The following is a 24,519-nucleotide window of genomic DNA, read 5'->3' as shown; positions in this document are numbered from 1 at the left end:
ATAGCGTGCATGGATCCATACATGTCCCATGCAAACACGGGTCACTCCCAAACTTGCACCAAATAAAAAGTACAAGTTCCAACAGATGAAGTAGGGGCTATATGTTGGAAAATGCACATGAGCTCCTGGGTGCTCCACCTGCCTATATGAATATCAAATTCAAAAAACAATACCAGGAAAACAAATAAAAACTGGAATCTTGGGATATCAAATCCGGGTGCCCAATCAACTCCCGTGTGAAGTTCCGTGAAAAAATACCAAAACATGTATCTATAACGAAGAAAATACAGCCTGACATATGATCCACCAAAACAATTTCTTCTTTGTACATAGGATTTTTTTTTTACTGAGAGTGCCACGAATGCCATTTTTATGCAGAACTTCGCACCGGAGTAGATTGGGCACCCAGGTTCGATATCCCAAAATCCCAGTTTTTTTATTTTCCCAGTATTTTCTTGAATTTGATGTTCATATAGGGGGTGGAGCACCCAGGAGCCAAAAATCCATGTCCCTGTATGTTCCATTATATTCTACCGTTATGCAGTATTAATGTGGACTATAAACCATTCGACCGCAAAATTTCGATCAGAAGTGAGAAACGAAGAAAAACAAATACGTATAGAAGTGATAAAAGGGAACAAGGGCAGAAGGCTAATAATCTACATATATATTGAAGTCCATTCAATTCAAAGTCTAATTTGGCCTATGGACCATTATTTACCCAACAAACGCCAAAGAGATATGATGCATATAGCAGATTATTAACACTTCAGGCCTTACAAAAATTGCTTCGAGACAACACAACTGGATCGGATCCTCCATCTCATCATCTCAATCAAAATACGTGACGAATGCGCACAGCCAGAGTGAACTTGAACCTCCAGAGGCTTCCAGCTAGAAATAACATATGCACATGGTGAAAATTACAAAGAGGCTGGTATCTGGATCTTTTCCCGCAGCTGCTGAGCTACAGCATCAATGAATTCCTCGGTGCTCAGATAATGCTCCCTTGTTACCCTAGCAACAACAATACAGAGAAAAAACAGAATGACATGTTAATGTGCAACACCAGGAAAGAAGCACAACAGGCCAAGCAGAAGCAACAAACAGTGACAGCAAGATATTTGAGACACTGCCACAAATAAATGTGATTTCTTGCATTTGAAGTCAGATTGGCCTGTTGACATAGTACTCCCTCCGTCCAGAAATACTTGTCGGAGAAATGCATAAAAATGAATGTATCTAAAACTAAAATACATCTAGATACATCCATTCCTCCGACGAGTATTTCCGGCGGAGGGAGTAAATACCAGACAACTCAGAAAGACCATGATGCAATATACTCCCTCGTTCATTTTTATTTTTATTTTTTATGAGTCAATTTCTTGAAACTATGCTTTTTGATAAAGTAGCAAAGAACAACGATCTAGCTTATTAGTACTCCCTCTGTTCACAAATATAAGATGTTTTCGATATTTCAATATGGACTACATACAGACTGAAAGGAGTGAACAAACACACTAAAACGTGTCTATATACATCTGATTCAAAAAAAAAGTTAGAACATCTTATATTTGTGAGTGGAGGAAATAGTACCTAAAACTAAACCACATTTGTGTCTTGGTTCTAGAAAACCACATTTTAGGATTCAATGGAATTATCAGGTGTGGCTAGGCCTACCCATCAGGGCTAAATCCATGAACAGGCCTGTTATGAAGTTCCACTAGTGCCGTTCATAATTGTGTGCGTGATGAGCTGGCTGTGCTATCAATTTCATTCCATCGTAAATAGTGTGGTTCTTCCGGAAGAGTAGCGAGAAGCTGGTTTTAGGAAACTTCTCACAAGATTTAGTACTTTGAAAAGAACTGTACAACAACAACAAAGCCTTTAGTCCCAAACAAGTTGGGGTAGGCTAGAGGTGAAACCCATAAGATCTCGCCTTTGAAAAGAACTGTAGGTTTAAGAAATTTCTATAATCTTATTGAAAATTGTAAGGTGTGGATTCATAGTTAATATTATTTCCTGCCTTTTGGCAATTGTTTATTTCATCCTTTTCTTGAGCATTTATGCATGACAAACGTCACATATTATTCTCGCTCATCTCTCCAAAGCACTAAATATAAGGGTAATTTAGTCAGCTGTTTACTTTATGGAGGGTACTGTGACTAAATTATCCTGCAACAAAGTGCTTTGAAAAGAATCAGAGAGAACAATTTGTGTGGTTAAACATGCATAAATACTTCAGAAAAAAAGAATAAAATAAGGAAGGGCAAAAAAGAGAAAATAGCACTAAATGATGCATGCACCCCTTATAATTTTGAACAAGATTGCAAACAAAAAAACTTACAAACGAATGGGGAGAGTACAAAACAAAAGACTAAAGGTTTCAGGAACATTCACCAAGATTTAAAAAATAAGTTGAGAGAGGGGAGCAATTTTATTTTTGATGAACTGTCATTTCTTGCAAATTCGGAACTGGGAATAAACACTGTAATCCGCCCCACCCACTCTCATGAGCTAGTGAAAGTGCTACTGTCGACTCCAGCATCCTGCAGCAGCTTCACCCACGTCGGCCAATCCCGGCGATCTCACTATACGCCGATGATGTGATGCTATTCTGCCACGCCACGCCGGGAGACATGGCCGCTGTCAAGGGTATCTTGACCCTGTTTGGCAAAGCGAGCGGGCCGCAGGTGAACTACGGCAAAAGTTCAGCCACCATCTTGCCCGGCGACCCCGAGGCGGACGCGGTGATCGCCCAGCTTGGGTGCCCGGCAGTACAACTTCCTGTCACCTACCTGGGTATCCCCCTGACGACGCGTTGTCCCACCGCCGCCCAGCTACAGCCCTCAGTGGCTGCCAAGCTACCCGCTTGGAAGGCATGGCTAAAGAACAAAGCCAGGCGCCTACGGCGGGCATTGCTACATTAAGGGTGTGTTTGGTTCGGGAACGAAGTGTAATGGAATGTCATGGTTCCGTTCCACTAGAATGGGTCGGTTCCGTCCTTATGTTTGATAGCGCCAATTTGAAGGAATGGAATGGTTACATTCTAGTGTTCAGTTTGAGACATGTGGAATGAAATGGATTTATTCATCTCACCATAAATTGGATTGAATTTCAGTCAAACAAAAGCAGATAAATATTGTTGTTGAATCGAAGGCTTGAGCACGCTCTGTCAAAAACAAATCATAGAGAAACAGAAAGAAAAAGAACCGGACTGAAACACAAGATCAACAACAGCCACCCAAATACCAAAGTCTGAATCTGAACTAATTGCTACAAGAAAAAATTGCAGCTTGCTAGTCTAGTCTTGCTCGTAGACTTGCTCCTCCGGTCCACAATATCTACAACAGCCACCCAAATACCAAAATCTGGATCAACAGCAGCCACCCAAATTCAGCCATGCTCCTCCGGTTCTTTTTCAGCCATGTAGCCGACGGCGGGGTGAAGTGCACTTGCTCCTCCAGTTCTCTTTCCGGCACCGATGCCGTCCAGCCACTCGAGCTCGGCAGCCACGTACGCACAGAGTGCTCGCCTCCTTCCACCAGATCCTTGGGGTTCGAGGAGGAGAGACAAGGGGCAGGAAACGCCGACGAGGCTGCAGTTTCGACAGGGGCAGAAGATGGTGCCGCTGAGGAGGGGAAGGTGCTACGGCCGCCGGCCGCCGGTATGGCCATCAAGGGAGAGAGGAGAGCAGAGGTCGTGGGTGGCTGGGGCGCGGGGTGGATGAGTGGTGGAGGAAGGGGAAAGAGTCGCCAGTGAGGCGTTCCGCGTGGTCCGGCCGATTTGGAGGAACGCCCAGGTTCGGTATAATCAGGGAATATGCCGTTCCGTGGAATCGGTGGGTTCCGGTTCCTTCGGCGATCTAAACACGAGAACGGGCTCTGGGAATGGAACCGACCCATGCCCTTCCGGTGCGTGACAGGAACCAAACACACCCTAACGGGCGCCATGTGTGCCGCCCCATCAAGTACGGCGGCCCGGGCGTGCGCGATCTGGAGCGCGCCGGGCTCGCGCTGCGGCTGCGATGGCTTTTGTTCGCCCGTGTTGTCACGGACCGTGCATGGCAAGGACTCGGCCTGCAATTCTCCCCTGAGGAGCGCACACTGTTCTTCACCTCCACGACCATGGCAATTTGGAATGGCTTGACAGCCCTGTTTTGGGAGGACCGCTGGCTTAGCGGGCAGTCAGTCCGAGAGCTCGCACTGCTGCTCTACCACTGCATCCCTAAACAGCGACGAAATTCGAGAACGGTGGCGGAAGGGTCTATCGCATGCCGATCCAGGCACCAGATCAGGAGCCCACTGTCACGGCATGGTGTCTGCGAGCGAATGAGCACACGCCGACGACACATCGCAAGGCCCTCAGGTCCATCGCCTTGCTCGTTCCATGAATGATCTGGAAACACAGGAACCCATGTGTCTTTGACAATGCGACGCCCTCGATCGATTTGTTCGTAGATAGGATCAAAGATGAGGCCCGCTGTTGGGCCAACGCCGGAGCTCAGGGGCTTAGGGTTGTTCTGCCCACATCCTGGGACATCCACTGATAGGCCACTGGCATTGTAAAACTCACCTCCTAGGAGGCTTGCTCTCTTTCTTTTCAATGAAATGAAACGCAAAGGTCCTTTGCGTTTTCTCGAAAAAAGAAAGTGCTACTGTAAGCAGTTAAAATTCTGGTACCTATAAGGATATTTGGTCCATTGGAACAGCAACGAATTTTCTGTTTACCTTGGTCACTAATTATCCTCAATAAAATGCTACCGTAGTTTTTTTTAGCTGTTTCATTGTTTTATTATTGTCAGTTTGAGATAATATATTGTTGCTTCAACAACAACAACAACAAAGCCTTTAGTCCCAAACAAGTTGGGGTAGGCTAGAGGTGAAACCCATAAGATCTCGCAACCAACTCATGGCTCTGGCACATGGATAGCAAGCTTCCACGTACCCCTGTCCATAGCTACCTCTTTGGTGATACTCCAATCCTTCAGGTCTCTCTTAACGGACTCCTCCCATGTCAAATTCGGTCTACCCCGCCCTCTCTTGACATTCTCCGCACGCTTTAGCCGTCCGCTATGCACTGGAGCTTCTGGAGGCCTGCGCTGAATATGCCCAAACCATCTCAGACGATGTTGGACAAGCTTCTCTTCAATTGGTGCTACCCCAACTCTATCTCGTATATCATCATTCCGGACTCGATCCTTCCTCGTGTGGCCACACATCCATCTCAACATACGCATCTCCACCACACCTAACTGTTGAACATGTCGCCTTTTAGTCGACTAACACTCAACGCCATACAACATTGCGGGTCGAACCGCCGTCCTGTAGAACTTGCCTTTTAGCTTTTGTGGCACTCTCTTGTCACAGAGAATGCCATAAGCTTGGCGCCACTTCATCCATCCGGCTTTGATTCGATGGTTCAAATCTTCATCAATACCCCCATCCTCCTGCAGCATTGACCCCCAATACCGAAAGGTGTCCTGACGAGGTACCACCTGGCCATCAAGGCTAACCTCCTCCTCCTCACACCTAGTAGTACTGAAACCGCACATCATGTACTCGGTTTTAGTTCTACTAAGCCTAAACCCTTTCGATTCCAAGGTTTGTCTCCATAACTCTAACTTCCTATTTACCCCCGTCCGACTATCGTCAACTAGCACCACATCATCCGCAAAGAGCATACACCATGGGATATCTCCTAGGATATCCCTTGTGACCTCATCCATCACCAATGCAAAAAGATAAGGGCTCAAAGCTGACCCCTGATGCAGTCCTATCTTAATCGGGAAGTCATCGCTGTCGACATCACTTGTTCGAACACTTGTCACAACATTATCGTACATGTCCTTGATGAGGGTAATGTACTTTGCTGGAACTTTATGTTTCTCCAAGGCCCACCACATGACATTCCGCGGTATCTTATCATAGGCCTTCTCCAAGTCAATGAACACCACATGCAAGTCCTTCTTTTGCTCCCTATATCTCTCCATAAGTTGTCCTACCAAGAAAATGGCTTCCATGGTCGACCTCCCAGGCATGAAACCAAACTGATTTTTGGTCACGCTTGTCATTCTTCTTAAGCGGTGCTCAATGACTCTCCCATAGCTTCATTGTATGGCTCATCAGCTTAATTCCACGGTAATTAGTACAACTCTGAACATCACCCTTGTTCTTGAAGATTGGTACTAATATACTCCGTCTCCATTCTTCTGGCATCTTGTTTGCCCGAAAAATGAGGTTGAAAAGCTTGGTTAGCCATACTATCGCTATGTCCCCGAGACCTTTCCACACCTCAATGGGGATACAATCAGGGCCCATCGCCTTGCCTCCTTTCATCCATTTTAAAGCCTCCTTGACCTCAGACTCCTGGATTCGCCACACAAAACGCATGCTGGTCTCATCAAAGGAGTCGTCCAGTTCAATGGTAGAACTCTCATTCTCCCCATTGAACAGCTTGTCGAAGTACTCCCGCCATCTATGCTTAATCTCCTCATCCTTCACCAAGAGTTGGCCTGCTCCGTCCTTGATGGCCAATATCCCTCGTCTTCCTCTCTCGGATCTTGGCCATCTTATAGATGTCCCTTTCGCCTTCCTTCGTGCCTAACCGTTGGTAGAGGTCCTCATATACCCGACCCCTTGCTTCACCAGCAGCTTGCTTTGCGGCCTTCTTCGCCATCTTGTACTTCTCTATGTTGTCTGCACTCCTATCCAGGTATAGGCGTCTGAAGCAATCTTTCTTCTCTTTAATCGCCTTCTCGACATCATCATTCCACCACCAGGTATCCTTATCTTCACATCTCCTTCCCCTGGACACTCCAAACTCCTCCGAGGCCACTTTACGAATGCAAGTCGCCATCTTCCTCCACACATTGTCCGCACCCCCTCCTTCCTCCCAAGGGCCCTCCTTAATGACCCTCTCCTTGAACGCCTGAGCTACCTCCCCCTTGAGCTTCCACCACTTCGTTCTAGCGACTTTGGCACGCTTATCCCGCTGGACACGAATCCGAAAGCGTAAGTCAACAACCACCAGCTTATGCTGGGGTACAACACTCTCTCCAGGTATCACCTTACAGTCTAGGCACGCACGCCTATCTTCTCTTCTCGAGAGGATGAAATCAATCTGGCTAGAGTGTTGGCCACTACTAAAAGTCACCAGATGTGATTCTCTCTTTCTAAAGAGGGTATTAGCTACAATCATGTTGTAGGCTAGAGCAAAGCTTAAGACATCTTCTCCTTCTTGATTCCTGCTGCCATAGCCAAAGCCCCCATGCGCCCCTTCAAAACCTGTGTTAGATGTACCCACGTGGCCATTGAGGTCTCCTCCTATGAAGAGCTTCTCACCAATCGGTACACTCCTAACCATGTCTTCCAGGCCTTCCCAGAACTCCCTCTTGGTGTTCTCATTGTGGCCTACTTGCGGGGCATACGCGCTGATAACATTGAGAACCAAGTCCTCAACTACCAGCTTGACCAGGATAATCCGGTCCCCACATCTCTTGACATCTACCACTCCATACTTGAGGCTCTTGTTGATCAAGATGCCTACGCCATTTCTGTTTGTAGCCGTCCCCCTGTACCACAGCTTGAAGCCGGTATCCTCCACCTCCTTCGCCTTCTGTCCTCTCCATTTGGTTTCTTGGACGCAAAGGATATCAACACCTCTCCTCACCGCTGCATCAACTAGCTCCCGAAGCTTCCCTGTCAGAGACCCTACGTTCCAGCTACCTAAGCGAATCCTCCTAGGCTCGGCTAGCTTCCTTACCCTTCGCATTCGTCGAGTCAAATGCGAAGACCCTTGCTCATTTTCCACTACATCCGGGCGCCGATGTAGCGCGCCACTAAGGATGCGACGACCCGATCCTCGCTCACTTGCCACCATATCCGGATCAAGATACGGCGCGCCACCTGGGGGGTGACGGCCCGGCCCTTGCCCATTTTCCACCACACCCGGGTTCCGATGTGGCGCCAATAATAAAATCTCACTGACACCAAAGTTTCTGAAACACCACAAAAACCAAAAACATATACATAAATCAGCTTACTTGGTGCCATGGCTAAGAAGTGCAAGATCCTTTGTCATTTTCCCAGATTCCACTGTTTCAACACATGCAGATTCAAGCTTCTGTGTGAAATCCAGCAGCCTATCATTATTATCCAGCTTTGCTCTAAACAGAGAAACAAGTGGTTAGTACATAGGCAGGGAAGAATGTGAAAACAGTTGAGCTGATTATAAACAAAAGCAGAAGAAGATTCTGATAGATCTTCTAATTCAAGGGTAAATTTTCATCGTCAACACTAGTGTGATTACCTATGCTCTAGCCCACGAGTCCAAGCAAATATAGAAGCTATGCTATTGGTACTCGTCTCCTGTCCCTTCTCATGTAACCTGAAATGTCTAGTGACAGTCCCATGAGCAGCCTCTGCCTCTAATGTCTTCCCATCAGAAGATAACTGTAGAAGAGGTGTTGTTTAGTTAGTGATCAAATACAATAACATAAATTCCACAGAAAAGCAAAAGGAATAGCATGACTTACCAGAACAGATGACATCAAACCCAGAGAACCAAAACCTGAAACAAGAATTCATCAACAAAAATAGATTGAATATAAAACATGAATGGCAGGACAAATTCATAGTATTAAGCAAGCGTGTTGGCTAACATCATCATGCAGCTTCAGAAAATCTAGAACTCCTTAATTACAGTGTGTTGCAAGATCAGGAAGAAAACAATGCAAACCTTGGGCAAGGAAGTCACTTTGAACATCTCCATCATAGTTTTTACATGCCCAGACATATCCACCCTCGCTTTTCACAGCATATGCCACCATGTCATCAATCAACCGGTGCTCATACCTGCATAAATCATGTAAGATCGAATGTAATTTTTTGCAGAACTTTACTGATCCAAATCTGGTATAAATTAGCACTAACCATATTGAGTTTTCCTCAAACTTCTCCTTCCAATTCTCTTCATATACCTCCTGAAAGATGTCCTTGAATCTATGGACATTTCAAATTTGTACATGTCAAGTTGGGGCTGCTGTATGACAATATGATTAACTGCAAGATTATACCTTCGAAACGCCATCAGAGAAACAAAAACAAACCACTTGTACTATATATAAACAAGTCTGCACGTTCAACGGAAATTATAAGGTTAACGAGAGTAGTAAAGATACAGGTTAAGAGAGTAGCCTATCACTCTTCCAGTTTTTTAGAATAATCACTTCACCTACCAATAAGACCTCACCAGAGCACAACAATGAAAACCCATGGCAACTGGATAACTAGTACATTCGCAGTTAAGACTTAAGAGTGCAGCATGAAACAGTGTATATAAGAGCATCGAAGAGACTGGTTGGTAGTCCTTGCAACAAAGAAGTGCTTAATGACTCTGGCACAATAAAAATATATCGTAAATAATGGTCATTCCAGATACCTGCCATCGTATTTTTTTAGTATTGTGTTCTTGGTGCTCAGATAAAGAGGCCATTTCTTGGACAGGGCCATTGCCATTGATGAGTCAGCAAATGCCCTAATAGACTAAAAGAAAGAGCAGAAATTAGCAGAGCTCCCAAGAGAAGAATAGAGTCATGAAATCTAGTTGGCCATCATACCTCATCCACATTATACATTGCTAATGCGACTCCAGGCCCTTTGAAATCATAAACATTTAGCTCCACCGGCTCAGCTCCATCAGGCACTGATTTTCAGTACAAAAGAAAGGAGTAGATGAACAAAGGTACAATAGAAGCTTTGGTATTAATAGAAAAATAATAATTAAGTGACAGGCCAATGGAGCTCACCATAAACCATCTTAAGCTTTCCTGGACCATTAATAATCATATCGGTAGCTCGATACTGGTCTCCAAATGCATGTCTTCCTATGCAAATGGGTTTCTTCCAACCTTCAAAACAAGGTTCCTTCCTTTAATTTGGAAACTTTATTATTTGCTATCATAATCATAATTTCACATATCCGCTCTTACCAGTAAGTATCCGTGGAATATTTTTACACAAGATAGGCTCCCGGAAAACAGTTCCTGTGTGTCATAGAGAAAATGTGAAAGGCAAAGTTAATGGTCGTGATCCAGACTATCACTTATATTCTTGGAAGTATGTTCTATACTTCTTTGTTCAAAGATTATTACTAATACTTTTCATACTTATTGTTCCTTGTGATACCTATGGAAATATCCTGTGGCATTCCATGTTTAGGATGTTACTGTGATATGTATGAACAAATTGAGTTCGATAGTTACTGCAAAAACATCAAGAAGCCTACCAAAATTTTCAAATGTTACTATGAGCAAATTCTTACAATCTACTCCCTCCGTCCCATAATATAAGACCTTATTACATCCGATTCATCCGATTTGCTAAAAAATCAGATGTAGTAAGGTCTTATATTATGGGACGGAGGGAGTAACATACTAACATTTATAGATTGCCTACCAATTTGATTCCATATTATTTCATCGAGTAACTACAACACCAAAGGCAACTCAAAGAGAGAGATCAACAAACCATTTAGGATGTTCCTGATGGTGCCATTTGGGCTCCTCCACATTGACTTGAGCTTGAACTCTTTGACTCTTGTTTCATCTGCATATAGACACAGAAAAAAGAAATATTAATCCAACAAAAAGTGCCCACGTTCTTATAAACTGTTCAGATGCACTCAATCAAACTATTGGCACAACGTATCAAACTTCACGATATATGCTCTTAAGCCCATAAAGAAAGTTAAATAATCGAACAAATACACTTACCTGTGTGTTTACATCTAACGAATGCAGTACTCTAAGTTAGTAACACAAAATGTAACAGGCAAACAATGCAAAACAAAAGGCATAGAAGGTTAAGTTTCACTAAAGGATTCAATTCACCTTACAATAGACAAACAATTAGTCCCATATTTATATATGACGTTCTCTTTGGAAACTTAGTGAATAAGTATTTGATAAAGAAGCCTTAGCATAAGGGACGATCACTCGATCAGCAATTCAGCACCATGAAAAAAAGGTGAAATTATAAGAAATGGTGCAAGCCAAAACAAAAGGCTGGTACCATCTTCATTAACAGACTGGATAATCCAAACAAGTATTTCAAAATTAGATCTCATTTTTGTTGTTCCTCTTGCAATTTATGTCAATAGGTAGTCACTTCCACAGAACACATCTTATTGTGCTTCTAGACACTCAGGTTAGTATCAAACCATATGTGATCAGCATTCTCATAAATATTTTAAGCTCATGTAAGCAAGCTGATTAGCAAGAACAGTACAGGCAAGTATGGATAGGCATGTGCCAGGAGCATGCAGGCATTTGAAGGAATACTTAAAAATAAATGTACAAATTAAGCCATGAAATGCATGCATTTTATCACCCAAAAAGAAAAATTAATATGGGATATCAAAGTTAAAGGACTCTACCAGGAGTAATTGTAGCACACTTAACAGCAACATTATACCTGTTGAGAACAGAGAAAAGAGATTGGTAGAGATGAGAAAAGAATATAAAAACATATTCTTCAAATATGTAAAATATAAAATCCTAGAGCTACACTTTGAATAAGGAAATGCAAATTTATGAAACAGAACTATGATTACCATCACAGTAGAAGAATAAAAAGTTTTAGCCTGGAAATCTATCTGGAAAAGGATATGTTATAACTTACTCTGCTTATCCTCTTAATGAAAATATGTGGTTTTCCAAAAAAAAAGTTGCATATGAAACTGTGCAACCCCAAATCACAAGCTAAAATGGCAGGAAACGAAGAACAAAAGATCCTACACCTTGCTGTGAAGGGGAACCATGAGTGTACGTGACATAGCTATTATGCACAATATTGTCATCCTGGAAAAATTCTTACATACGAAGAAATAGCCTCGTCAAGCTAGTTTGAACTGTGGAATTAGTTGGTTAGGGAAAACTGGGCACATGCAAAGCAGAAGATATCCAATAAATGGATCTCGTTAAGCCGCTTGTTTGAACACGAGTGAGCCAATTCAAGTTTTTAAAACAACTTGGCTGAGACAATCCCGTGGAAAAAGGGACAAGTAAAATCCATCAGGTACTGCCTGGTAGCAAACCAAAGTTTGTCACAGCCACAGGTCATATGAAATTGACGCTATCAAATTAGTTATTCAACTACTGAAAGTGATTCATTTCGTTTCCACAGAGGTCACCATCAATACTTGCAGCTACTAACCTACTACACTAAATCTCCGAAATCTGACACATGAATCCCAAATGCAAAATTCAAATGCTTCATCCAAAATGCTAAGACACTGATAGCTGAGACCAGAAACAGGGAAAGGGGATAAGTATACTTATTACTTCAAAGTAGCCTCGGCACTCTCGACAGTGACCTTATCATCGGTGGCATCCCGGTTGAGCACCCCAAGGTCGAAGTACTTAACATCCAGGTCCAGGTACGGGAAGATAAGCTGCACACAAACCATGATCCACTCGCATCAGGGAACAAACTGAACTAGCACTAACTAGTACGTACAACACTAGTGATAAAAAAAACTGCGAAGATCAAAGCAGAATTCCGCACCTTATCCTTTATCATCTTCCACATTACCCGCGTCATCTCGTCACCTGAAACAAAATAAACACAATCCACTCGCATGTTTACTTGTTTAGTACCGCTGAAGATGGGGGAGGAAGGAGGAGGTGTGACGACGAGGAAACGCACCGTCCATCTCGACGATGGGGTTGTTGACCTTGATTCGGTGCTGCTCGGCCACCGCGGCGGCGGCATAGCAGCGGAGCGAGGCGGCGCGGAACGAGCGGGCGCCATGGGCGGAGAGGCACGCGAGCGAGGAGGGGAGGCGGCCTCGGGCTGGGTTTAGCAGGAGAGCTTTGGTCGCGGCGGAAGCGGAGAGGGGAGCCATGGCGAGAAGGCGGCGGGGCAGGAGCAGGTGGCGCATAATCCCACCACCCGCCTGCGAAATCGAGGGGTGTGGGGGCAGCTCCCGTCGCGCGTGACAGACCCCCGATGTGGGCGCGGCGGCGGCTGGCAGACGAGCGGGGAAGGGGCGACTGGCGCGGCCTTGGTCGAGCCGGACGAGAGAGACGGGCTCCTCGAGCTCAACGGCAGCAGAGTCGAGGGCAAAACTGGCCACCTGGTTCGTGCCAGGCGTGCTGGCCCACTAGCCCGCGTGCCTGGCACGGGCTGGCCATGCCTGGGCTGCGAGGCCAGGCCCACGTGCCGGCCCGGCCCGGCACGGTTAGGAGGTTGGCCGGGCATGTCTATCTGGAGACCCAAGTACCGGGAAAGATCAGAATGTTCCTATAGAGGCTGTCAAAACAATCAATACCAACAAATGATGTTCGTGCACATAGGCATATGGCAAGTTCGAGCGCATGCAGTTTGTGTGGATCACCTGATTCGTGGAGGCATTCCCTTTTGGAATGTACGATGTCAAGATGCACTTGGGTCCTGGTTGATGAAGAACTGGCACAAGCTATGGCAACAATCACAGAGCCGGACGCAAAACAGTGATGTTTTCTCTTATGAGCTCACTATCACATGCCATGTTTGTGAAGCTGGCAGTCACTCTTTGAGCGATATGGGTGTCACGTAGGAAGGCCATTCACGAGGGTATATTTCAAAGCCCGCAGACTATCCATGGATTCATCAACAGATACATTGAGGAACTGAATATGTTGACAGAACCCACGTGCATAACGAACCATCGAATGAGCTCTTCAAATGCCACTAATCAGAGACAGAAGGCGCCACCGGCGGGATATGCAAAAATACATGTTGATGCTGCTTGTCGCAAGGGAGTTGGAGGTACTGCTGTAGCGGTATGCAGAGATGCAGATGGGCTGTACTTGGGCAGTTCGGTACTAGTAATCGGGGGAGTGGATGATCCGGCAAGTTTGGAGACTATAGCTTGCAGGGAAGCTCTTGCGCTGGCACAAGACCTAAACCTGCACCACCTATTGATCGCTTCAGATTCAAAGGGAGTGGTAAGTGCAATCAACATGGGAGCTAGAGGAGAAAACGGTGCAATCATAAGTGAGATTAATAGCTTAGCATCTTCGTTTACGTGTAATTTTTCTTTTGAGGGTCGTGCCGTTACACAGAGGCACATAGTTTAGCCAAGTTTGCTCTCTCGCTGGGGTTGGGCCGCCATGTTTGGTTAGGCCAGCCCCATGATGTGAGATGTATCCCACTTTCTATGGAGTTTGCTGAATAAAACTTGGTGTTAATGCTCAAAAAAAATCTGGAGACCTCTGTACCGAGTGCAGAGGTGCTGCACCATCGTCACATGGCCACAAGTTCAGCATGCTCATTTTGTTCAGCGGAAGATAGTTGGAAGCATCCAGAAATAAGAGATGAATGTTCCTACAAGCTCTCTCAGAGCTCAGGCACTCTCGACCGTCGGGTCGGTTCGCTTGATGGAATTCCGGCCGTCGGATCGAGCCGCTGGATGACCTCGGTCGTCGGATCTAGGATGAGCACTATAGGAATGAATAGTTACTCCCGTTTCGTGCCACCACGCGTAAATAGCCTGCCTCGACGGGAGCATTTTCATCATTTCACTCAGGGGGTATAAAAGGGCCGGCTCCCGTGGAGACAACCATAGCCGGCTCCCCACCCACGCGCCTCCTCTCCTCCTTCCCCGCCGCCGCCCGGCCTCCTCCTTCCACCCCTCCGGCCGGCTCCTCTCCCGCTCGCGCCGCCTCCTCCTCCCCACCAGCGCCTCCCTCTCCTCCTTCCCGCCTTCGCCCGGCCTCCTCCTTCCGCCCCTCCGATCTGGCGTCGCCCAAACCCGAACGCCCCGCCCCGGCCCTGGGTCGTGCGCCGCCTCCGTCGCCGGCAGGAGGGGGCCGCGGCGGCCGCCGCGCAGCCCAACGACCAGGAGCTCCCCGGCGAGCAGCCGTTCCCGTACTAGAAGAAGGTGAGGAATCCACATCTGCTCCTGCTCGACCACGTCCATAGTGCCGGCGCTGCTCCTCCTCAAGGTCAAGGTGGGAACCCATCTTTGGTTCAATTTGCTCTTCCCCTTCTCACTGCTCTTCCCCCCCACAGATGGCCATGAGCTTGGTTTCTTCCTCATGCAGGCAGGCTGGGTAGGCTCCTCGTCGGCATCGGCTTCCCCTGCCTGCCACTCCTCTCCTCTGATGGAGTTGACCTTTGCTGGAACGGACAAGTTTGGATGCCCCCCTGCGCCTTTGGTGGTAATGTATCTGACCTAAGATGATGATTTACCTCTAGCATCTTACTCTAATACCGAGTGGTTAACCTGCTTCCTTTCTCCAAATCTACAATTGCACTATTAGAGGTAGCACTAGCTGATATATGTCATTTTCTGTATAACCCCGAAAGACTGAATCATTGCATACAAATCTTGCTTTGAGCAATAGAAAATCATGATTATGGTCTGTTCTGCATATGTATATAGAGCATGCTACTGATATTTATCACAATAGTTGTACTTATTTCTTTCACTTAATTTTCTTGCCTTGCTAAATTTACGAATTCTGACAAAACTCTCATTGAATGAACGCTCCTTTCGAATGTTCTGCTGTTATTTTCCTGATCCAGCAACATCTCGTTATGTTATGCATATAAACTACATGGTTTCTACAGAAATGCCAAGAAAGAATTTGACACGAATTCTGATTTTAAAGGCAGGGCTCAGCAAGCAGTAGTTCAACTGCAGTTGTTTTTTCAATCCTTGCTGTTTGCTCAATTTATGACTTATGACATGACTTGTCCTGACTACCAAACAATAACTGAATTGTAGAGAGGGGAAGATAGATACCTGGCTGCCTGGAAAAGTATTTTTCAAATTAACCAGAATGAGTTTGACTTGGTGTACAAATGCCTTAATGTGGAACTTCAAGAAAAGGTATTACTACTGTTCCCTGTTTGCCTACCAACAAATATTTGGGGAGAACTCCTGAATTTTTCACATACCACTGGAAGCTAAATTATTCTGGTGGTATGAACTAAGCTGTGGTTTCCCTAGAAAAATAAGCATTTTGTTTTTGTTGCAGTGTGCATTGTGTTTACTTGTTCTGGAACGTTATGTTCAATTACTACTGATAAATATACTGTTAGAACATGTTTTGAAGTGGAATTTCAAAATTTGGCAGTAATGCAATGGGGGTCTGGCTGTGTCTTTCGAAATTGTTGTCGATAACGAGAGGCTTTTACGACAATGGAGGCAGTGACAAGCACTGATAGATATACTGTTAGAACAAGATACATGATTTTGAGTGGCTAATTTGGCAGTAATGCAATGGGGGTCTGGCTGTGTCTTTCGAGTGCGGTGTCGGTAATGAGAGGCCTCTATGACAAAGGAGGCAGTGACAAGCACATATATGCTCTAGCTTTGAGGCACTGAATTGTGTATCTGAACCTACATTAGAGCTTCACATGTGTATGTTCTGAACCTACATTAGAGCTTCACATATCATTATATCGTGAGTCACCAAAAAAATTGCATTGCAAACTTTACGCTTTTCTTTTGACCGTATGACATCTTAATCCTTTTAGGTTGGCATCAAACTTTATGAGTGGCTTTTTGTTATTATGTTGAGCCATGCTTTAATTTCTATTAATTGGTCAATTTTTGATGTCATATTTTCTTTAGATGCATCACTTGCAGTCATCCTTTGATTTCTATTAATTGGTCAATATTTATTCTGGAGTCTACCATGGATTTAAATGCAACTCAGAGATTTAAAGATGTCTTCTTTGGCTGGCATGATTGTGTACCTTTTCCTCACTAGAAGTAATTAACATTACATGATCTGTGCAGAATATGTCTCACCACTTTAGTAGGCAGGTTTATAACAGGAAATAATAGTAGCACTGTTTTAACAAGTGGTTCCTTTGTATGATGCGGGGCGAGGGCGACGAGGGCAGCGCCGGGTTTGACGCCGGACGGGGCGGCGGGGGATGAGGGCGGCACTGTGTTTGACGCCGGGCTTAAGTACCTCGAGGCCGTCAATGGCAACGTGCTTGTGTATCCCAGTTTCATCGCCTATCCTTTCACGGTTAGTGCCTCCCGCTATTTTCACCCGATTTGAGACTTCTTTTGCTTGGATTTTGCAACGGTTGTTTGTACTGACAGAAGAATCACATGACGGGCAGATTTCGCTAGACACGTTCTCTGGCGGGTAGCTGCACACAACCACAGGAGGAGGTGGTGTTGTGGAAGAATACGGCCTGGGCAAAGCCATACTCTTGCATTCAACTGGTAAGATGCTCCCTTCTCTCTCAATCCTTTTGTCGATTATTAAGTTCAAATTTCCATTGTTGTAATTTAAAAGCCTCTGAATCTGACGAGCAATGCTAGGAAAGTGAGTCAATAACCTACTACAGCTAAAAGAACAGAAAAAAATCGTTCGGGGTAAGTGGTTTGATTGCTTGCTTGTGTAAAAAAACATGCGGATGCATATGACTGTTGCCTTTCCTGTGTGCTTGCAGCTGCTGGTAGTAGTAGTGTAGCCAAGTAGTGGAGATGGTTTAAGCAACTGCTCCACACTCCACAAAAATATCTCTTTGGCAACCATCTCTCTCTCTCCAGTGTGTGTGTGTGTGTGTAGATAGTTTCCACAGACCGTTTATATTATTTACTTTGGATAGTTAGTATGTTTAATATTTAGCCAGATCTATCTCTTCCTCGTCATGAGACTAGGAAAGAAAATCAGGTTGAAAGTTGGAGCATGGCTGGACTGCACATGGTGCTGCTACATACTAAACTTACATGTGTTTCCTTCTTCTTTGTGTGACTGTATTTTTAGTTATCAGTATCAGCTAGAGAATATGCATATAGTAGGAAAGAGGGGATCATAGGAGAGGATCATTATTCATTTGCCTCCCAAAGAACATCACATTCTATTAATTCAGTGTCTTTTTTGTGTATTTGGATGCCTAATTTCAGCAGAAGTTGATACCCAGCTTCTTCAGACAAGTACTTGACTGTTCTTTTAGTTCTTCCCACACCCAAGTACAGTCTGAACAAGTAACCGCCTATGCCGTGGCCATCCACCGCGTGGAGGACCTCTTGGGCACTTCCGTCGCATTGTGGGTTGAGCTTTTGCAGCCCGCTGCCTGCTGGATGCTTCTTCCCTTTATCCTTGGTGTGCAAGACATGTTATTTCTAAAAGTGATGCCCACTGATGTGTTTGATACTTCGACTTTGACATGATCTCCCCCTTTTAACCAGTTTAAGGTATTCTAGTGATCTTATCATGTTACCTTTCTTATATGATTCATATCCTTGTGTTCATAAGTGTTCTTATACAGGTATCGAAGAAACTTTATCTTGAGCAAAGAGAGCTTTCTTCCTTATTAGGTCGCTTTAGAGGGTAAGTAAGCTATTCAGGATGGCTCGTTGGTTCCAAGGTTCTATGGTTCATACCTACTGTCTGTAGGAAGGAGATTTTTTTGTTTGATGAAGGTTCTTTATTTACTAGAATAGCAGGGTATTTTAACTTGTAATTCTATGTTATTTGATTAGATAATGGTACTCAGACGAAAGAAATAATTTGTTTAACACCAGAGATGTGTGTGTGTGTGTGTGTGTGTGTGTGTGTGCGCGTGTGTGTGTTCTGATCCATTTTCTACACCTTGAGATACAGATCAGCATGCGTGTGTGCTGCGCTTTGGGGGGGGACAACAAAGGAGGTCGCCTTGAAACTATGAAAGAGCAAGGGAGGCCGGAAGAGTGCATCACTACACTGCTGCTGCCCTATTTCTCCTTACTGCTGCCGACTCGCCTTCGTGCGGCGCTATTTCCATAGGTATAAGAGTTTCAGTAGTTTCAGCTCCTGCAAGTCATCATTTTGGTAATGTGAGAGAGTCAAGAGAAAATTGAAGCATCAAATTAATAATGAAGTGTTTTTTATGATAACTACAACCTTTGTGGTGTTGACTGCCATGTGACGCCGCAGTTTCAGTAGTTTCAGTAGTTCCAATATTAACTTTGCGTACTTCCTTTGTGGTGCTGACTGTCATGTGCCACCGCAGTTGACAATCAGCAGGAAGAGGAGGAAGGAGATACATAGATGAATGAGGAAGAGGAGATCTCGGCCAGTGCACCGCATCTTCCATAGGCTTTTGTGGTAGGAGGATTATATCCCCAACATCCTCCTCCAAGCCTGCAACTACTGCCTTACAGTTTTTACTTTCACGCTTACTACTCAAGTAATAACCACATTATGAAATGGGCGATAATCAGCGACCCTATTTACATCAATGATGATGAAGGTATGGGTGTATATGTGTATATAGAGTACCAGCGTCGTTGTCTCTAATTCCTCTTAATGATGTTGTATTCGACACTGATTGTCTCAAATATTCAGGTAGCCGCCGCTATAAACGCCAACGTGCCAAAAAGACAAGGGTTAGAGCTCTGTGTAGCGAACCATGTCTTTGTGAGAGGACCTTAACAAGAGGTAGCATGCTGGCCTTATGCCATCGTTCGATAGATTTTTCTTTGCATGTTAAATGAACTCTTGCGCCATTGTTCAATAGATTGTTCTTTGCATATTAAACTGAACTCTTACACCATTGCTATCGATATTCTTTTGTGGGTTAGCTGATGCCTTGCAGCGACTGACTTGCTTAGGTGCTACTAATGTTTTTTTGCTTTTGTATACATAGATAGTTATTTCCTCCAGGGAAAATTTTGAACTTGCCGTCACCATGGATCTATGGCCATCTACTTTAGCTGTTATGTGATGATCTGATTTACTTGGCATATTATGAGTTGATGATTTAGATCTGGAAGGAAATGTAACTTTGACATTGTATATTGCAAACTTTATCCTAATAAATATTTATAATCAGGCCTGATCGATTGAGACATGCTTCTAAGACAAGTACAGTAGTAGTTACATTAGCAATATGAATTTATCTTTGACTTGAAACTCTGGATCTTTTCTAAAGATGAATCGAAGGTATTGCAATTTATCTCTGCCTTTTTTCAACGGATGCATGTCCATCCCCTGTTTATCAATTGTGTGTTTCCTTACTTAATCAAGAAACATCTTAATTTCATGGCGGGTTTGTTGAAGAATATTTGAAAATATAAATGCTTCCTTCTTTTGAATAATCTGGTTCCCTTTTGCTAGATCAAGAAACATCTTAATTTCTTAGTCGCTGTTCTCCCTGTCGAGCTTGGCCCTTGCCATCGCTGGGAGCAGACTGGGCTCAAACTTGAATTGCTCTGTTTCGGGATTTAAACCTTCTTTAGTTAGGAAATCACAAATATCTTGCACACATAGAAAGAAACTTGGATGTTCTTGATCACACAAAGGTGTTTTTTTACATGTAGGTGCCTTCTTTTAATCTATGCATTACCCAGGTTTCTGTGCTGTGCAGTTTGGCCCATGAGCTTGCGGATACGTGCTTTCTTGACCTTGCGACACACCGTCCTCTTCCACCGGCCGCCTAACAGGTCCGTCCTTCTTCTTACTCTAGCAGCAGAAACTAAAGCAGCTAGGATTCACCACCGTATTGCCCATTATCTTTATTTTTTCTGCCCCTCTTCCACCAATAATTAACTTGCAATAATGTAGTTCCAATCTTTGTTTTGTATAGTGTTTCGTAATCCTGGTTTGCTTCAATTGATTGATTCAGGTAGATCATGGAGGCTGGTTCTCACATTTCTGTTTGGGGAATTCTTCAATTGAGAAATTGAAATGACTGCTGGTTAGGTAATTAGTTCACTGAAAGGAGTGTCATACCTCATCTCTTCATGCAAATATAGTACATCAAATTGTCTATTTGTTTTGTGTGCTCCTTGGAGATGTTAACTGAACTTCAAAATAAATCAGTTGTGTCGGGTGGTAGGTGCGACATATGCCAACGGGTGGCTTATCATGGTGGGTGTCAGTAAGACGTCGCCGGTGCCTGGAAACGGGATAAGGCGAAGACATGCACGCTGGCGAATCTTACCCAGGTTCAGGGCTCTCCGAGGAGATAACACCCCTAGTCCTGCTCTGCGGGGTCTCCGCATGATCACTAGATCGGAAAGAGTAGCTACAAATGCTCCTAGAGCTGTCGGGTTCAAGGGAGAAGAAGAGCAAGGCTAGCTCTTGCTTCCCTCTCTCTATGTTGTGTGTGTAACTCTAAGAAGCCAACCCTTTGCATGGGTGCCCCGGGGGGTTTAAATAGGCCTACCCCCCGGGGGTACAATTGTAATCCGGCTGGGCGCGGGTCCCAGTCGTCAGTGTCTGTGCTCGCCGGCTTCTCCGCCGGCTGTTGGGGCCCGCCGACTGGTGGGTCCCGCCGGCTGCCGGCCTCTTGGTCGACAGGCCGGCCCCACTGCCTAGGGGTCTTGTCGGCGGCTGCTTACTGTAGCCTCGTCCCTGATGACGAGGGCTTCGTCGAGGTAAGCGTGGCTACAGTGTGCCGCCTCGAGGGCTCTCACTGTAGCCTTACCTCGTCTTGTCTCCTTAATGTGGCACATGCTTCGAGGGAGGGGGTAGCCGGCTTCTGGGGGCCGGCTACGCCCTTGGCCGACTGGGGGAGGCCGGGCCGCCTTCGCGCCTCTCTCTGGCTAAAGGGGCCCGCCACCCGTGGGCCGTACTGGCGTCTGTCGTGGGTGACGTTGAGGCCAGCATGGCTACAGTGCCGAGCCGGAAGGGAGATGGCCGCCCCGTACGGCGTCCTGTGGCCATGCCTGCCTCGGGCTTCGGGGGTAGTGGGCCGCACTGTGGCCACACCCCGTCTTGTCATCGTTATGTGGATGTAGTTTTGGTGGGTGCGGTCTTGGCCGGCTTCTTGGAGTCGGCGCCCTTCTTGGCCGGCTCTGGGGAGTCGGCGTTCTTCATGGCCGGCTCTGGGGAGTCGGCATCCTCTATGGCCGGCTTCCTGGAGTCGGCCATCCCGTGGTTATCTTGGGGGGAGGTTGCTGAGGCTGGGTCGCCTTCTGAGAGTCGGTTTCAGAGGTCGCCGACCGGGGAAGGCGGCCCAATGCTTGAATGCTTGAAGGCTCAAATGGCCTGATAATTTTTGAAGAGCCAGGGGCAGTCGGTTAGGCTACCCGTGGCCATTTACTCCGACAGTAGTCCCCGAAGCTGATTGGGCTTCGAGGTTGGGCAGGAGTCGAGAAGCTCGATCAGCTTCCTATCTTGACAAGCCGGCAGCTGGGAGCCGGCTTTGGTTGGGCGCGCCGTCTTGGCCAAAAAATTTGGAGTCGGAGGGCGGGAGCTCACCAGCGCGTGCACCGGTCCGCGGGCCGGCCACTTGCCGCCTGCGAACCACGTGGCCTCTCTTGGCTAAAAAGCCTGCCAGCCCACGTGCGCGACGGGACGTCGCCGCAGGGCGGGGGCCCGCCACGCCCACGCCCGGGCCCAGGTGTAGATTCTCTGCGGCCCGAAGCCGCCCGCACGTCTCCCTGCGGCGGTTTCGGCATGCTTTTAGGGCGTAATAATCGCGAGGCGTGGGGGGAGTGGGTGCAGTTAATCCCACGTCTCACCCCACGTCCGGCCTCCCCGGCTTCACCTTGCGAAGCTATAAGTAGGGGGAGGGGGAGGGCGGCAGGCCTCGCACGCTCCTCCTCCTTCCACCATCTTCTTCCTCCTGCCCTTTCTTGCAACAGCGCCTCGCCGCCGCGCTCTTCCACCACTCGCTCCTCCGCCGCCGCGCTCGTTCTCGCCAGCCCCACGCCACGATGCAGTATGGCGGGGATTGGGACGGTTCCAACGTCCACAAGGATCACGTCGAATTCCTCCGCAAGACATGGCGGCTGCCCGGCGCGGACAAGGTGGAGGTCCGTCTCGCGCCGGCGAAGGAGATTACGCCGGAGCCGCGGGAGGGCGAGCGGGTAGTCTTTCGCTCGCATTTCTTGCGCGACATCGGCCTGCCCGTGAGCGCCTTCTTCCGCTCTTGGCTCGAGTTCTACCAACTCCAGCCGCACCACCTCCCCCCAAACACAGTGGTGCTGCTGTCCGCCTTCGTCACCTTGTGCGAAGGCTACCTCGGCGTCCTCCCCACCCTCGAGCTCTGGGGGGAGTTCTTCCAGTCCAAGCTGGGCACGCGCATGCAAGGCGTGCCGGCTCAGAGTGGCGCCTTCATCGCGATGCGGAGGGTGGCTGCCGACAACCCCTTCCCCGTCATCACGCTGATCCAGTCGGTGAAGCTATGGCAAAAGTCATACTTCTACGTGAGGAACGTCGCCCCGCAGGGCGACTACGTCAATCTGCCGGCTTACGTAGCCGGCCCACCGGCGGGCAGGCGGCCCCAGTGGTCCTACCGGGCCGTGACGCTGACGCCGGCTGGAAACGCAGCCGTCGCCCGAGTGCGAGCGATGATCCAGTCGGAGGGCTTGTCGGGGCCCGACTCGCTGGCCGCCTTCGTCACGCGCCGGGTACTCCCGCTCCAGAGCCGCCCTCATCTGATCTGTCAGATGAGCGGCCAGCTTGATCCGAGCCGGATGTGTACCAAGGACATGCCGCACGACGAGGTGGCATATATGGTGAACTACCTTGCGAACTGCAAACTCTCCGCAGAGTGGAAGTTCGGCAAGGAGCCATATTGCCGAGCCAATCCGCCGCCTACGGTATGTTCTCCTTGTCTCTTCTTCTTCTCTCAGTTTTGTCGCCGAGTTCCTTTTGGCCGACTCTGACTAGTCGGCTTGCCTCGACAGAGCCCTCTTCTTCGGCCTGCAGCCGGGTCAGACGCGGAGCGCCGATTCGTCCCGGACCGGACGGAGCACGATCTGGAGGACCCCGACATGGGGGCGGCTGCTATGGACAACAACACCGAGCCGGGCGGTGGCCAAGCCGGCGGCGAAGCAGGAAGCTCCGGGCTTGGAGTCAGCTTCGACGACTGGCCGGACGATGACGAGACCGAAGTCGTCCCGCGCCGTCAGCCGGCGTCTGGCCGCGGCGCGGGTTCCTCCGCTGCGCCGCCTGCTCGGGGCGGCGGGCAAAAGCGTCGTGCCGCGCAGGGTTTGTTCGGCAGTCGGTCGAAGAAACCCCGAGGCGGGGCAGCGGCGACTAGGCGGCCGCGAAGGCGGCTTGCTTCCGCAAGGCGGTGAAGCAACCGCAGACGGTGTCGGCGTAAGTTCAAACTCTTTTGTGTACTTTTTTTCTTTTCTCTGGTGGCTCCTGAATCCTTGTCTTTTTCTCCAAACAACCAGAGCTCCATTGTCGCTCGAGCGGGCGGCTGCCGCCTCCGTCGTTGAGTCATCGAGGGGATCTGGGAGCACCACTCGCCGCGTGGACCCCCGTGCCGATCTTCTGGCGGCGACGGAGCGAAACGCGCGGGAGGTGCGGGAGAAGCGGGAGGCGCGGGAGGCGGAGGTGGCGAAGGCGGCCGCCGCCAAGGCGGCGCAGGAGGAGGAGGCGGCGAAGGCGCGCGCTGACGCCGCAGCGAGGGCCCAAGCAGAGGCTGCAGCTGCGGCGACGGCGGAGGGGCCTTGTTGGTCACCCCACAGCGCGTCACAGCGCCTGGGGCCCCGAAGCCCCGGAGCCCCCGCCAGAAGAAGCCGGCGGTGACCAGCCGGGGCTGGAGAGGGATGACGACG

General features: G+C 47.5%; 2 protein-coding genes across 2 annotated transcripts; one reads left to right on the top strand and one right to left on the bottom strand.

The window, feature by feature from the left end:
* Positions 1-646: 646 nt before the first annotated feature.
* Positions 647-13,110, bottom strand: LOC123053862 (isocitrate dehydrogenase [NADP]). The gene is made up of 15 exons (XM_044477446.1): positions 12,708-13,110; positions 12,567-12,610; positions 12,344-12,453; positions 11,437-11,474; positions 10,530-10,607; positions 9,992-10,045; positions 9,809-9,910; positions 9,620-9,705; positions 9,442-9,545; positions 8,934-9,002; positions 8,740-8,855; positions 8,537-8,571; positions 8,311-8,453; positions 8,045-8,167; positions 647-1,017 (listed from the first exon to the last, which is right to left on the bottom strand). Exons 1-15 carry the CDS (start codon positions 12,940-12,942, stop codon positions 924-926), a joined length of 1,431 nt encoding a protein of 476 aa, XP_044333381.1. The 5' UTR covers positions 12,943-13,110; the 3' UTR covers positions 647-923.
* Positions 13,111-13,714: 604 nt separating this feature from the next.
* Positions 13,715-16,854, top strand: LOC123055843 (transcription initiation factor TFIID subunit 4). Its single transcript, XM_044479680.1, has 5 exons — positions 13,715-13,811; positions 14,572-14,925; positions 15,057-15,205; positions 15,775-15,879; positions 16,127-16,854. The coding sequence occupies exons 1-5, from the start codon at positions 13,715-13,717 to the stop codon at positions 16,127-16,129; spliced, it is 708 nt and encodes a 235-aa protein (XP_044335615.1). The 3' UTR covers positions 16,130-16,854.
* Positions 16,855-24,519: the final 7,665 nt, after the last annotated feature.

The sequence above is a fragment of the Triticum aestivum genome, chromosome 2D, assembly GCF_018294505.1.
Source record: "Triticum aestivum cultivar Chinese Spring chromosome 2D, IWGSC CS RefSeq v2.1, whole genome shotgun sequence".
NCBI classification, from domain to species: domain Eukaryota; kingdom Viridiplantae; phylum Streptophyta; class Magnoliopsida; order Poales; family Poaceae; genus Triticum; species Triticum aestivum.
The sequence above is the reverse complement of the archived record's forward strand: the minus strand, read 5'-3'. Positions and strand labels throughout refer to the sequence as shown.

Excerpts from the sequence above, each read along its gene's own strand:
- LOC123053862 (XM_044477446.1), bottom strand. The coding sequence starts at position 12,942 with ATGCGCCACCTGCTCCTGCCCCGCCGCCTTCTCGCCATGGCTCCCCTC. Across the intron at positions 8,856-8,933 it reads TTTGAGGAAAACTCAATATG|GTATGAGCACCGGTTGATTG; the intron begins GTTAGTGCTAAT and ends TGATTTATGCAG. Across the intron at positions 8,572-8,739 it reads AAGTGACTTCCTTGCCCAAG|GTTTTGGTTCTCTGGGTTTG; the intron begins GTTTGCATTGTT and ends TTCTTGTTTCAG.
- LOC123055843 (XM_044479680.1), top strand. The coding sequence starts at position 13,715 with ATGAGCTCTTCAAATGCCACTAATCAGAGACAGAAGGCGCCACCGGCG. Across the intron at positions 13,812-14,571 it reads TTGTCGCAAGGGAGTTGGAG|GGGGTATAAAAGGGCCGGCT; the intron begins GTACTGCTGTAG and ends CATTTCACTCAG. Across the intron at positions 14,926-15,056 it reads CGTTCCCGTACTAGAAGAAG|ATGGCCATGAGCTTGGTTTC; the intron begins GTGAGGAATCCA and ends TCCCCCCCACAG.